The 15,205-nt window shown below is 34.0% G+C and overlaps 2 protein-coding genes across 2 annotated transcripts in view; both read right to left on the minus strand.

The window, feature by feature from the left end:
- Positions 1-3,639, minus strand: part of LOC107001065 (protein CLP1 homolog) — an 11,925-nt gene extending 8,286 nt beyond the window's left edge. Inside the window, exons 1-2 of the mRNA XM_015199406.2 lie at positions 3,484-3,639; positions 1,947-2,212 (exon numbers count right to left, since the gene is read on the minus strand). Coding sequence (XP_015054892.1) covers positions 1,947-2,162 — 216 coding nt within the window. The 5' untranslated portion in view covers positions 2,163-2,212; positions 3,484-3,639. The remainder of the gene's footprint in view (positions 1-1,946; positions 2,213-3,483) is intronic.
- A 1,438-nt stretch (positions 3,640-5,077) lies between these two features.
- On the minus strand, positions 5,078-12,978 carry LOC107007830 (serine/threonine-protein kinase Nek5-like). The gene is made up of 14 exons (XM_015206629.2): positions 12,247-12,978; positions 12,089-12,155; positions 10,992-11,057; positions 10,857-10,903; positions 10,723-10,768; positions 10,448-10,528; positions 10,321-10,363; positions 10,196-10,245; positions 9,535-9,616; positions 9,305-9,354; positions 8,784-8,857; positions 7,727-7,778; positions 7,009-7,650; positions 5,078-6,923 (listed from the first exon to the last, which is right to left on the minus strand). Exons 1-14 carry the CDS (start codon positions 12,342-12,344, stop codon positions 5,328-5,330), a joined length of 2,994 nt encoding a protein of 997 aa, XP_015062115.1. The 5' UTR covers positions 12,345-12,978; the 3' UTR covers positions 5,078-5,327.
- Positions 12,979-15,205: the final 2,227 nt, after the last annotated feature.

Below are 15,205 nucleotides of genomic sequence, written 5' to 3' on the forward strand. Positions count from 1 at the left end.
ACATCGGGTAAACCAAGCATTGAGATGGATTCATCAGCTCTAATAACATGCTAAAAAGGTGAAATTTGGCCTAACTCAACCCAAACGTCATTATGAGGATTATCTAGTATCTACAACCATACAAGGAAATCAATTACCCATCCACAACTAATACGAGACTTCTAACATCCCCCAAACACAAGATATTGCATCAAAATAGCTTATAAAGGTAGTCACAATAGGTAGCAAAAAATTAAGTCAATTGTACAACAAAGTATCCTAACCTACTACTAGTATTTGTAACATCAACTATCACAAACAAGCAAACCTTCAAACAAATTTACAGGTCTGCCAAAGACCACCTCGAAAGTAATAAAACCTCCCACAAATATATCCAAAAAAAATTATGACAAGGGAAACCCGCAGCCTCTACCCTTTGGGTGCGCACAGGGTAAAACACCCGCTTCTATGCAATAGCTCGCAAATCACATAGGGAAGGTAACCCGCACTAGGCAAGCGTGGTGCGACGAGCTCGACCCAAAAGGCAGACCTTGCATTCGCTGGCAAGGGGTTTTGAACTTGAGACCTCCAACATGGAAGTCCAAGCTCAAACCACTGGGCCACCCCGAAGAATCAAATATATCTAAATTATTCTTCTTTAGATTAATAACAAACTAAAATACTGTATCCACAAATACCATGTATTGGACTACACAGAGTTCCCCTACCACAGACAAACTGTTGAAGCATCTTACTTCTTTTAAGGTTGCACTTAGCAGCAGATTTTAACATCATTCATAAACTGCTTACACTGTCTCTTAGCATCTCAGTTGTGATACCTATTTTTTGAGCATCCAAGGTACCATGGGCTATGACAAGGACCATCTGGAGCTGATTCTTTGTTGGAAGAGAGAAGTCTAAGAAGGGACTCAAAAATATTTGGTATACCCATTCCTGCCGATATTTGCTGAACCTTGTGGAGAGAAAGAAACAAAAAGTGTGTGAAGGCAAGGCAAGGCAAGGTAAACCCTATACAGAAGACAAAAGTTAATTTGTTTACTGCAGCACTTTTTGGCATTTAAGTCAGATCTTGTAAAGAATGCTTCTTCGATTGACTTTGTTAGTTCCTTAAGTAATTTTTTGCTAGTTTCCGAGTAACAGTTTCAGCATCAACTTAGTGTAGCCTAACATTAATACAACTTGAATTACTCAATAAACTCGGGAGTTCAACCCAAATGTGATTGCAGAACGATTCTCATGACAAGTTAAAATTTCCAGAGGACAATCTGCAAAACCCTTCTTCTGTTCTAAACATCAAAAGAAACTCCCCACAAGCCCACTGCTTCTTCCAATCCAGCATCTCTATTTCAATCAACTGACTAGTATTGATTGAAGAACATGTCCAATATTCTTAGTAAGGACGCCTTCTGTACCTTCTCCTGTCCTTTATAGCAGTTCTCTTTATACCCGAGAAATCTCCAAGGAGCCAATGGTGCACAGTTCCAAACTCAGTGGAAATGGGCCCACCTCTCTACCTTTGGTACTCAGTTATTTAGTAAACCTTTACCTTATCCAATAAAATATATACCATGCTCTTGTGTTAGGCAGGTTTGAACCCGTGACATACACGATGGTTGCGATCTTACCTAGACCAAAGCATTTGGAGAGGGGGGGGGGGGTTATCCATGCAATTATGAATAGCTCCCACCTAGTGGAAACTGGAAACTACTCCATCTAGCTAGGCTCTTTCTAATCCATGTAAATCTAGAAAGAATTTTTCCTATCCTTGTATGTCAGTAAGCAGTTCTGTTTATCAAACATAACCTAAATTGATACTCACGTGCAAAAGATATATTAATGAAACTTGAGGCATTTACTAGATTCATCCAGCAAAGATTTTCACAGTAAAGCAATCATTCCAGGGCACACATTCATTTCATTAATAGATGATGGATATAGAATCATACTGCAAATTTAAGTCTTGGAGGGAAGTTGAGCCAGATTCCAGGAGGGATTTCAGTCCCAAAAATCTCAGCCGTGCCAGTTAGGAGCCGAAGACGGAGAGGCGAGTCAGCGCTGGCTTCAACTCGGAGCTCACATTCTTTTTCCAGCTTCACCTGCCTCACTGTTGTTGAACCACCTGTTGCTGCCAATGGATTGACATTTGTGCCTCCATAAGCCATATCAGAGATGCTTCTCTTGTTGGCTCCAATTCTGGAAATTCTCACCAAGCCTATGGGTACAGTTCAGTTAAAAGAGAAGAGTTAAAGAAAGATCATGCTTTCTACTAATAATAAGAATGGAAAACAATTTCACGCCTTTCTTTTCCTTCGATATGGTTCTCCTTTACTAGTGTGCATGGACAATGTTGTGGTTAAACTGGGTGACCTCATTTCAGTACCCCTGAAGAACAGACAGCAGCATGCTCTAATGAACTCTTATATACATATTTTTATTAGCTATTTTAAAATGGCGTATCAATTCTTGATTTTCGAATCAATTGGGCATGCATTGCTTAACCATTGAAATTATTGTTCTGGTCGCTCCAAATGAAAGATGTACGAATTTGGAACTATTGCTTCAAGTTGCAGGGGACTTTTTCTTTTCCTCGTAATCACAGTTAGACAAAATATTGGATTAGAGGGAATAAAAGTACATAAAGGATAACTATAAGTAACTTTTCTAAATAACCACAAGCAAAACAATGAAATTTGAAAGACTTGTGCAAGAACTTGCTTGTAAAAATATTGAAACAACTCATTGCATAATCAGTCTAATGACCAATTGAACACCAAGTTACACACTTCCCCTTTTTTATACAACCTTTGTGTCCAACGGGCCAGGTTACCTACTACCTCCCACCAGCACATGTAAGTGTCCACCAAAATTTGAACATATAGAAATAAATAATTCTTGTTCGTACGGGGACCTGACACCTCATGATTCTCAACCTACTTTATTAAAACTAGCGACAACATTGAACCTTGGGTGCCCAAGTTACACACTTCATACACCACCAACAGATGTACGCGATAACTTTATCCACCAAAATTTGAACAGATAGAAAGAAATAATTCCTGTCTAAATGGGGATGTAAACCTAACACCTCATGATTATCAACCTACTTCATTAACACTTGCCACAACCTTGGGGTGCCCAAGTTACACACTTCATACACCACCAGCACATGTACACAATAACTTTGCTCACCAAAACTTGAAACCTACAATTTCTCGTCTCTACTAGGATTTGAACCCAAAACCTCACAATTCTCAACTTCCAATTGACACTAGACCACACCCTTGGGTATCCAAGTTACAAAATTTATACACATTCAAACACAATCAAATAAAAAAATTACAAAAAAAAAAACAACATTGCAATACAATCCAAATATGCAATTTTTTAAAACCCAAAATCTATCATTAGGGCAAGGAATAACAACAAAAAAATTAGGGTTTTTCTGTTTAGAGAAGAAATTGGAGTATAAGGATAGAGGTATACCTATGAGGAGACTTCGCCGGAGAAGAGCAGGTTCGCCGGAGGAAGACGAAAATACTGTGTCGTTTCAGTTCCAGTTGAGTTGAGTTCAGTGGGTTGTTTAAATTGGCGGGCCGGAATCCAACAGGTCTCTTCTTGGGTATACGGACGGCTCTAAAAATCGAATCGATCAATAAATTGAAATCGAAAAATTATTAAAATACGAGGGGTTTAGTGTGTTTAAACGAGCTAATATTTAAGAAAAATTGTAATTTGTAAAACGTTACGATATGAAAATATAATATTTTATGAAAAAATTATAAATAACTCCCATTATGGTGGTCTTACGAGAAGGAATTATTTATTTATCAAAATTATCATAGTTTATTTATATTTAATAGTAAATTTTTTAAAAAGTTCGTCAATATCAAGATTATGTTATTTATTTAAGGAAAATACAACAGCGACGTTATGTTACTTCAAAATATTATTATATTTTTCTTTCAAAAATGTATATATTGGTGCAACATATAGAGCATCTATATATGCACATATTTTTTTTAGTTTTTCACTCGATGATATTCATATTGAAATTCGAATTCGCATAAAAAAGTTTCATATTAGAAGATAAAATACTCTCTATTAAAAACGACTATAAAAATATGTGTATCAACTAAAATATAGCTATATTTTGTAATTATCTAAAAGGTGTAACTATGAGGGCATAATCGAGTTACATTAGGCAATTCTGTCATAGTTTTTAGTGGGTTAATTGGTTCTCTAGTCTTTCACAAGTTTGCTTTAAATCTTATGCTATTGTCATCAAATATTTTTGTTTTTATATATAGGAGATCTAAAAACAATAAAAAAAAAATAAAATTTAAAGAGTTATTTTCTTTATTCAAAACTATTTAAAAATTAGACACTCTTAAATGAAAAAAAAATAGTTTTAGCTAAACTACAAAATAAAAATTAGCTAAAAATAGTTTCACAAAATCAAGATTCCAATATGGTATAATTTGTTAGTACAATTTTAGAGAAAATTTTAGAAATAGCAAACAGAATAGATATAATAAAGCTCTATAGTTATAATGTCTATAGTTTTGTTTGCCATGGAGACTGCGGTTTGTTTATTTGTATCCATTTGTGTAATTCGCTTGTGAAAATACAAATAGGGTAAATATATACAAATTCTATATTTATACATTTATGATTTTTTCACAATTCTGTTTGTATATTTTGGCTGTCAATACACAAATAGAGTAATTTATTATGAATTTTTCATATATCGTTTACAAATAGTTAGAGCAAGCATATACAAAATTCTGGATATATACAAACAAGGCGAGTTATATATAAATCAAACGAATAGCGAGAATGAGAAAACTATAACCACGAATTACAATTTTCTTAAGCTGTAACTATAGTACCTAATATAGGCTAAACGTTTTTTGTTTACATATTTTTTTACCTCCTCTCTAAAAGGGCCCACTTTTTTGCTCCTCTAATGACTCGAAGTCACAACCTCATGGTTGAAAGTGAAGAGTGTTTACCTTCGTAGCCAATAATTCATTAAAGGTAATGGAAGGAAGGAAGGAGTCTTGTGCAAAGGAAGTGCTACTCAAGAAATGTAACAATGCACACCATCAAATATCAAAACATCCTTACATTTTGCACATCAAAGATTTATTCAAAGTTTCTATCTATCTATATACAATTACAGAAGTGAATGAATTACATAAATACTAATGTGAAAAAGCAAAGTTAAAGCACCTCTTCAACTGCTTCTCTTCGCGAATTCAATAGGAAGTTGAATGACATAAAGAAAAAATAATAAGTGAGCAACACTATAAAACAAGCATAATGGATCATGAATTTCGCGCAGAATCTTCAAGCATCATTCCTTTCATACTCTTGGCTAACCAGATAGCTGTCTCCCTCGGTGAGACCTTGTTCTTGCCGAATGGTTTAAGAACAACAGCAAGCTCTTCTAATCTGTCTTGTTCCAGCAAGTCAGCAGATAGTTCAAGTAGACCTTCAAGTGCATCTGCTCTCTGTCTAAAAGACTTGACATCTAACATTTCCTTCATTGGCCTTTCCTCCTCTGCAACTGGTTCTGGAGAATCTAATCGTTGTGCTGAAGTAGGAATGCTGTGGTTTCTTACATCAATCTCCTTATTATGGACACCATCAGGGATATTGGAATTAAGAATCACTGATCCAGCAGAAGTAGAAGCATTTGGAGCCCCAACAGCATCTCGACTGTTATTATCAACTTCATCTCTAACCACACTTATTGGTTGCCCAACATCAACATTTCTCTCCACGGAGTCCATCACTGATTGCTCACTACCCACTCGGAAACTACTGTGCCGTATGACATGTATGACATCATTGGAAGCTGGTGTAAGCTGAGAGGCAGCTGTTTTTTCAAGAACCATAGTTTTCGGAGCAATTCCCTTCTCTGACAACAAATTATTTAGAGCAGGTGAAAAAGGAGGGAGTGAAGGAGTAGTACTTTCAGTGGGAGTGCACAAGAGTTCCATTGTAATAAACTTGTCATCGTCATCAGATTTTGAAGTGACATCTGAGTGTGGTAGACTAGTTTGGCTGAATGAAACGGGGGGAGCAGTGGGAGAGGCAATTTCTGTTGTTGAGGATGACACCTTCACCATAAACTTATCGTCCCCAGAAGATGTTGAAGTGGGGTCTGATAGAGGCAAAAGATCCTTCATAACATCAAGTCTGCGAGCTGTAGAATGATCTTCAAAGACGGACATTTCTTTGGAGCAAGGGAAGGCACTTTCAGTGGCCACAGTCGAAATTGATTTCTGATTGCAAGCACCAACATCCACAGTGTGATGCTCGTCGTACTTCTCGATGGAGCATGGTTCAGAATTCTTATTATCATGGGTTTCCTCCCCTAAACTAAAAGCAACCTCCGAGTGAGATGAGTTAGTGGTAGACCAAGAGGGCCTTGATCTCGTGGTTTCAGTTTCAGTAGCTCTTTCATGACCTTGGAGCATCTGCTCCGTTAAATTCATAAAAGGAGTTGTTGCATCATCACAAAGTTCAAATCCTTGAATTGACACAGAAGAACAAGCAGAAACACTACTTTCTGCTTGTGTTTCTTTTGAAGCTCCAAATGAAACTCTTCGAGAATGTTGCACACAGTTATTTGTAGCATGTGTATGGAATCCATCAGGCGTAGAATCAGGAGTCCTTTCAAGACACGGAGAATTGTCATTGGAACCAGACTTAACATTATTGTTAGGAGTATTTGAGGCATCATGCCCCACTTGCTTTGTCCTTCTGGGGAATGATGGCCGTCTAGTAAAGTTTGGAGGTGTTCGCAGTCTTTGCTTTGCAGGAATTCCATCTTCAGCAACATGCTTTGAAGGAGCAGGCGAGGAGATACCCTCATGTCTAGGTTTAGTCCTGGGACTGGAATCGATGACAGGTAACTGCAAGGAAAGGGTCACTAAAAATTTCACATATAAACCAATATGCAAATACTAATGGAGATGAGAAGATTAGATAGCTAATCACCTGATGCTTTAAAGCAGGCAGTCCATGATTCCTTTTGGTGGAATCAGATCCAGCCTTTGTTGATCCGGGAGATGGCATCTCTGCATTGGGTTTAGAAGGAGCAACTGAACTTGGTTTTGGGACCTTTGGTGGTGCTTCAGCGTTAGCTTTCTGTGCACCAATCTTCGGTCGGTTGCCCCTCATTGGGGAGCTATGCTCTCTCATTTTTCCTTCTTTCACAGCCAGAATAATATTTTTTATTGCTCTAGGTTGCTTAGCTTCTGCATCACATCTCCTCTCATCATCAATAATGTTCTTAGATTCAAATTCATCTGTATCTTCAGGAAAAGCATCATCTCCAGTATCTTCGTCAAAGGAATGAAGTTGCCTAAAGTCAATATCATCGTCAACAAATGCCACATCAACATCAGTGCCCCTGTAATCATAATTGGAAGCCCTGCTTTGGATGTTTTTCTCCTTTGACTTCAAACTATCTTTATCACTACAGGAACTTGTACTACTTTGGCTTTCTGCCATATTCTTTCTTGAGTCGCGGCCAGTAGTGAGAGGTTTTTCAGGATAGTTTCCTACATGAGTTATAAAGGATGGTCGGTATTGCTCAAGATACGGCCGCAAATACGGGTGCTTCAGGAGCTCGGAAGCCTGGAAAGGTTGATGTCAAATGATTGAAGTATTAATCTGACACAAGTGAAGTAGGAGCAAGTCATGGTAAGCTTACACTGGGACGATGCTCAGGATTCTTTCTTAGCATGCCTTTAATAAGTGTTTTCCTGTGAAAAACAATATATAACAGAAGAAAAGTGTATCAGTATCAAGATTGGAACTAAGATCCATTGATAATTGCAACAACTACTTAAGATGAGCATCTGCGGATTGCCGTAGTGTCACATACTAATCAATGAATTCTATTCAAGTTAAGCTTTTTATACTATAATTTACTTTTATATGGGTTATTCTATGTCGTGAATAATCGACAAACAACTGAAACTAAACCAGATTGCTGACGAAATTTGCTACAAAAATCCAATAATAAAAAAAGAAGGAATAGCACAAGTAAACTCAAAAAGCTAAAATAGAGTTTTGACTTGACTTTCAACTGGAACATGGTAAACAGATAACTTCGCCACAATTTACCCTGGCATCCAAACTGGAAGGGGACAATAACAAAACATGCTTCAGCCTCTTCAAATTAAGAGATAAAAATCCAGAAAGTTATGGAAATTCACTGCCATGACAATTGAAGTAGACTCTACAACAACATACCCAGCATAATCCCACAAGTGGTGTCTGCGGAGGCTAGCATGTACACAGACCTTACCCATACCTTTGTGGGGCAGAGAGGCTGTTTCGAAGTAGACACTAATTGGAAAAATACCTTTAGATTGAATACATTCACTACTGAGACTTAAGCACATCATCCTAGAGAATATACTAAACTTACATTCTGTCCTAAGTGTAATAGGCGAAAGTCAAATCAAGAACACTCTGTGAAAAAATGAATTAAAGGTTGTAAAAAAACAATATACCAAAACTTGAAGACGTAACATCCGCCGTAAGGATCAGAAAGTACACACGATCTGATATTCCTCTGTTTCATTTATTTATTTATTTTAACAACTTTTTTCTTTATAATAGGCCTATACAGATCATAGTGATTTAACTTTTTTGTAGCAATTTTTTTCTTTAAATGATTCTCTTGCAAGGATCAAGAATAACAAAACCTTAGCCAAAATGTAAGTTATGCTTGCAGTGACACGAACAAATGTCAGACTTACAAGGATGGAGAATAACATGATGGAAGAGGCCCAATGGATGATCTGTTAATCTTGCTTATCAATCCCGCCATGTCCTGAATCGTGATTAAAGAAACACTTTCAGTCCAATCTTAACTTAAAGGAAGACAGATACAAGGAAAAGTTCATGGACGTGGTTGTTCACTTATTTACTTCAATAAGAAAACTGCACCACATTGTGAGTGTTTTGCAGATTATGTGAAACCAAAATATCCTTCAGATCTAAAACAGGTTCATCCAGAACTTTTCACATTACAGAAGTACTGAAATGCATTTATATAATGAATATAAATCTGGAATGTCAGTAGACCTTCAAGCAACAATGACAGCTGGATAACTTGGACTATTAAGTTTTCTAATATATGCAGTTTCACTATTATTTGTGGTCCACGTATGAAATTAACCAAGTAACAAATGGGGTAGCTCAATTTCTTTCTCATCAAAGACCCCAAGAGTTGCCATGAACATAGAAGTAATAGAGAAGAGGAGAAAAAGAATCTTACAAATGCTTTAAATGCAGGTCGATAAGCAGCCATTTCATACATACAGCAACCTGGTGAAGAAATAATTTCTCATAAAGTCAGATGACATATATATGTTGGTATCTTCCCACAAAATTACAAATAAATGTACATGTGGTACTTCATACAATGTACACCATTGTCATATAGCATTGCTTGATATAAATGCACTACTTTGATGGAGAGAGCATGAGGTAAAGAAAGCTCCATACCTAGGGACCAAATATCTGATTTAAAACCATAAGGAATGTCAGCAAGAAGTTCAGGGCACATGTAATTGGGCGTTCCAACTACCTGGAATATTTAACAAAAACATCATCAGCATCCTAAAGTGTCTCTTTCATCCTAAGCTATTGCATAACTACTTCATTTTGATCAGGTATTGCATGACTACTTGTAAATGACATCTCTTTCATTTTTCTTTTCATGTTTTTTCCTTTATTTGAACTTGAGGTGGGGGTCGAGTCGGCCACTGTGCATCCTTGGTTTGCTTTCTCTGTTAGTATCGTGTCTGTAAGTTAGCAGCAACATACATAAAATTATAGTAATTATTGTATATCATATGGAAATCCTCGAGTTTGTGCCTGTTTTTTTTTTCCTTAGATCACTAGCTAATATTTATGTCAAAAATAGTTAACTAAAAGGAGCATATCACCTAAATGTATGTCAAACTTCAATGTCATATTCTAAACAATTGAGAATGTCAACCAAATTGTTTTATACTTTTCTACAGGTGCAAACTAAAGTTAGTAGCCCTATCTAAAGTTTCGATAATGTCCATATCAAACAATACTAACTATGGTACCTATAGTGCAAATTTTTGCACTTCGTTGGACAGTAATTTAAAAGGCAATATATGTATCAGACACATACTGAAGAAGCCAAGTCATCTGCCTTCAATGTTTTAGCAAGCCCAAAATCCCCTGCAACAAAAAGTATTGTCAAAATTAGACTTGCATTCCTCTCAACTTCAGTGAAAAACACCTGCATGAACTTACCAAGGCGAACATCTTGTTCCTTGGTGAGAAAGATGTTTGAGCACTGCCAGAACAGACGTAAAATTATCTTAGGAAAATAGGAGAGAACAGTAAACACCAACATGTTAACAAATATCAAATTACATACTTTAAGGTCACGGTGCAGCACATAATTTGAATGCAGATATTCTACCGCCAGTAGTAGTTGAGTGAACCACTTCAGAAGTTTCTGCAAACATAAACTTAAATGGTCAACAAAAAAAATATTGATTATTTGAAGGTTATTTTAGATAAATCATACAGTAACACCTATGAAGTGAACGATTCATCTCGAAGTTCTAATAGCTATAAACTCTTTTGGCCATGTCTGTGATCTACAATCTAAAGTTAACTAACAATAAGTTTAATAATCTGGCAACATACCTCTTCCGGAAAATATTGTCCATTTGCTTTCTTCATCAGTTCAGCCCTATAAAAAAATGTTTTTTTTTTTTATTATCAAAGCAATAATAGTAGAAAACTATGTCAACATAACTTCAGTTGTTTAAGAAACTTACATATCGCCACCTTCGCAATAGCCAGTAACAATGCAAACATAGCAACCCTGCATTATGATTAACACAAAGAGCAAAATAGTTACAATCAGCACAGAGAAGGTAAGTCCACAGTGACCAAAACTTCATTCTTTTCACCTTTTCTACCCATGCTTCCTTGAATTCTACGATAAACGGGTGTTGTATCCGTGCAATTAACGCCATCTGCACATCAAAATTTGGATTACGCCTTTGTTTAAAATCTTGAAGTATAGATTAATTAGCACAGCTAGCGACATGCTCAGATAAAAGCCACACGTCCCCAAAAACTAAGACGTGAAATGAAGTCACTATCAGATTAAAAAATATATATACATGTAATGTATCTTGAAAAGCTTAAGAAGCTAGATATGGATTAGTGCAATGTATTCTTCATGAAGCTCCCCTTATAATTAAAAGAAAGATATGGATTAGTGCAATGTATTCTTCATGAAGCTCCCCTTATAATTAAAAGAACAGGATGAATTTCGAATCTGGAATCTCTATAAAACTGATATCCACTACAATCAACAAGCTTTCATAGCAAGAGAAGATTAGAAAAAATCAAAAGCTGGGATATCTAGAGAGTCTATGGTTTTCAAATAACCCCAGATTAATCTCCCAGATGAGATAGTTATTATCCCAAAAAGTCAACTTTCTTCTCGATTCCAATTTTTTTAACCAAAGAAAGTGACTTTATGCTAACTATTCAAATGGTCACTCATCTAATATTTATTATTTATCTAAGAGAGACGCCTATCTTATTGATTCCAAATTTCTTCAACATAGAAACAACAAAGAAAATGACTTTCTAGGATAATAACTATTGACTAAGTGACCACATGATAAATCAACTCAAATAACCTATTTAAGCACTCAATGAATAGTCCAACTTAGAATGAAATCAAAGAAAAAAACCAGAAGTGGAAGTCAAACTCCAACAGTAGCTAATCATATGCAATTTCAGAATCTGGAAAGTAAGGACATTATACTCTATAGATATAGCTAAAGAATCTTTTCTTCTGAGTAAGTAACCCCTCTCACTCCTTATATAGTAAACTCAAATAAAAACAAAAGGACAAAAGGTAAAATCCTTACAACAACAACTTGAACCAGGTATGTCTGGAGAGGGTAAAGTATACGCAGAGCTTACCTCTACCTCGTAGAGATAGAGAGAGTAAAACCCTTAACCAATTAGAAGGAACAAAAAAATGTACCTCTTGATGAGCAGATCTCCTGCATCTTTCTGTTTGTCTAGCCAAACGAATCTTCTTTAGCACATACCTATCAATTCCATAAACCCCAGAAATCAAATTTTACAAAACCAAATGAGAAATTCAAAGCTCAAAAAAAGAAAAAAAAATATACTCCTTACTTCTTTCTCTCCTGCTTGTGATGCACCAGAATTGCAGCACCAAATGCTCCACGACCAATCTGTTCCATAATCTCATATTGATCCATTCTTGACTCCATTTGCTAAAAAAAAAAACTTCCAATTTGTTCAAAAAAGAAGACAAAATCAATCCCTATACATTTTCTTCATCATCAGCCAAACCCCACTTCAATTTTCTCCTACCCATTTGGAAATAAATTACCATACCGACAAAAATTTACACACAGATACAATTTCTTTATCAAAAATAGGTAAGATTTGGCTATTTGGGTACTCTTAAAATGACATTTAAACAGCAAAAAAATTGATTCTTTATCCAATAATGGTAACAATGAAACTCAAATAGCCATTTGGGTATTCAAAAAAAGACATCTAAACAACAAAAGATTGCTTCATTTGAATCAAAATAGCCATTTGGGTATTCAAGAAATGACATTTAAACAGCAAAAAAATTGTTTCTTTATTCCAATAATGGTAAGATTTGAATCAAAATGAGACTTTTAGGGGAATATTGAAGGACCCTTTTAGGTTTTAAGTCAAAAAATGGAAGAAGAAAGAAGAAAATGGAAAGCTTGATTTCGTTTTACTGCTATAAATTAGGAGTAGAATTGCTTTGATTTCTGGTTTTCGTCTTCAAAGAGGCTGATCTGAAAAAAAACAGTTGTCACATTTTTCTAAAAAAACTATTCAACCATGTGTGAGAGAACATCCATTAATTATAATTCGGGAAAAGGGTCGAAAAAATACATGTGCTCACGTAAATACATTATTATTTAAAATTATATAATATTTATAATGTCTACGTGAATATATATATATATATTTAAAATACAAAGAGGTAAAAAGTTTATTTTCAAAGTTCGGTATTGTTACAACAATTTTGATCAAAGTTCGAATATTTCAAACTATTTTTCCATTATAATATTATGATACTGTATTCGTTTTTTTTCAATATAAATGTTTCTTTACTAATATAGTGGGACGTGGTGGAATTGTTATATCCTTAACATAGTGGGAGAGTCAGAATTTTTTACAAAAGATAACCAAACATTGCATAACAAAAGGGTTTGCAATTGTTGGGCTACAATAACCTATTTTGTCAAGGATATCAAAAAGTTTGTTATTTAATTTACTTTGTATATCATTTTACTTGTATTTGATGTAATTTTCTCGAATTGGACAACCCTAACGGCCACGGCGTCCACCCTTGGTAGTTTGCTATTCGAATTTAGCAGGGGTTTCAATGTGAATTCTGAATATCGAACACCGATTGAAAAATCTAAAATAAATATTTTTTACCTCATTTTACTTTTCTTATGAAATAAAGTTGAAAATCAGAAATATCAAAACGTATTTTAATTATCATATGTTTAATATTTCTCATGTGAAATAGTGATAAATAATGACAGTTAAGTATATATTTTGATAAATATTTAGTGATAATTTAAGTATGAAACTCTCATGTAATATAATTCAGGCATGAAATTTGAAAACATAGTTTGGCATGAAATTTGAAAGTTATGATACCTTCAATGTGTTTTTGACTTTTATTTTAAGAGAACAAAAAATACAAGGTGAAATTTATTAAGTTATTTTTATTCATTAGATATTCTTAAAAAAATAATTATTATCCGAAAAAGTGATTTTTTTAAATTACAAAAGTATAATTAAAACTAATAAGTATTTTTTGTCTTGATCTTTAAAAGTGATAATTATTTTTTTTTTATGAAAGTAATACTTATTTTGAAACGAAAGAGAAATAACAGAAGACTTTTTATATTATTAAGGAATAATGCACAAGTATTCTTCAACCTATGTCCGAAATCTCAGAGACATATTTATACTATACTAAAGTCCTATTACCCCCTGAACTTATTTTATTAATAATTTTCTACCCCTTTTTGGCCTACGTGACACTATCTTGTAGGTCCAACGCTGGTTGATTTATTTTTTTCAAGCTAGTGCTATGTAGGCCCAAAAGGGATAGAAAATTACTTATAAAATAAGTTCAAGAGAGTAACAGAACGTTAGTATAGTATAAGTGTGTCTTCGAAATTTTAAACATAAATTAAAGAAATATTTATGCATTTTCCATATTATTAATATCGAAAGATGTGTTTTTATTACTCTAATAATGGATATGGGGTAGGTTTAGTTTATTAGTCAGTACAAATTCTGTTTTTCTCTCACATGGACATATTTAATTATAATAGTACATGTTTAGTTACACTCTGTTTGAATAGTTGTCACACATTATTTCCTAATCTATTTAATGTATATATTATTGTACTCCCTTTAATTTAAATTAAATAGATTGTTGAATTTTTTAATAATTTAAAATAAGTAAAAAAAAGTTAAAGTTTTTAAAAAGTTGGATTTTTTTTTCATATTAACCCCTTGCTTAATATATTTAAAAATTATTTTACATTTTTAGGACATTACTTTGAAAATAATCCAAAGAATAATAAATCAAAAAAGATTTTAGTTTGTGTTTTTCACTATTTTTATTAATGGGTGTGTTATATCTTAATAAATTACTTAATATGAATTAATGGAAGTATTATGTGTATATTATTTTGATGAATATAATATTTAAATATATATTATTCATAATTTAAAAAATAAATCTACCGCAAAAAAAAAGGTAAAGTACGAAATGAAAGTACTATAAAGGATAGGGAATATAAATTCCCTGTAAATATGTCAGTTTCAGTTTTTTTATTTTTTTATTTTTTAGTGGATTGCAAATCAATTTATTAGTTTAATAAAATACATTTCTCTTTCGAAAATATAAACTTCTCATTAAAAAAAAAAAACAATCTAAATGAGAAGAGGAAAACAAGAATAATCTTTGTATAAAATTATAAGTATATAATCCTTTTGTAATTAATCGAAAATTATATTTGAGTGTATTGAGATTCGATATAATATATGAAATTTT

This window comes from Solanum pennellii, chromosome 1 (assembly GCF_001406875.1).
Source record: "Solanum pennellii chromosome 1, SPENNV200".
In the NCBI taxonomy this organism is placed as follows: Eukaryota; Viridiplantae; Streptophyta; class Magnoliopsida; order Solanales; family Solanaceae; genus Solanum; species Solanum pennellii.

Bases quoted from the DNA above. Each gene is read 5' to 3' on its own strand.
- LOC107007830 (XM_015206629.2), bottom strand. From the start codon at position 12,344: ATGGAGTCAAGAATGGATCAATATGAGATTATGGAACAGATTGGTCGT. The intron at 10,364-10,447 runs GTATGTAATTTG...CTGTTCTGGCAG, and splicing joins TGCTGCACCGTGACCTTAAA to TGCTCAAACATCTTTCTCAC. The intron at 9,617-10,195 runs GTATGTGTCTGA...TAAATATTCCAG, and splicing joins CAGATGACTTGGCTTCTTCA to GTAGTTGGAACGCCCAATTA.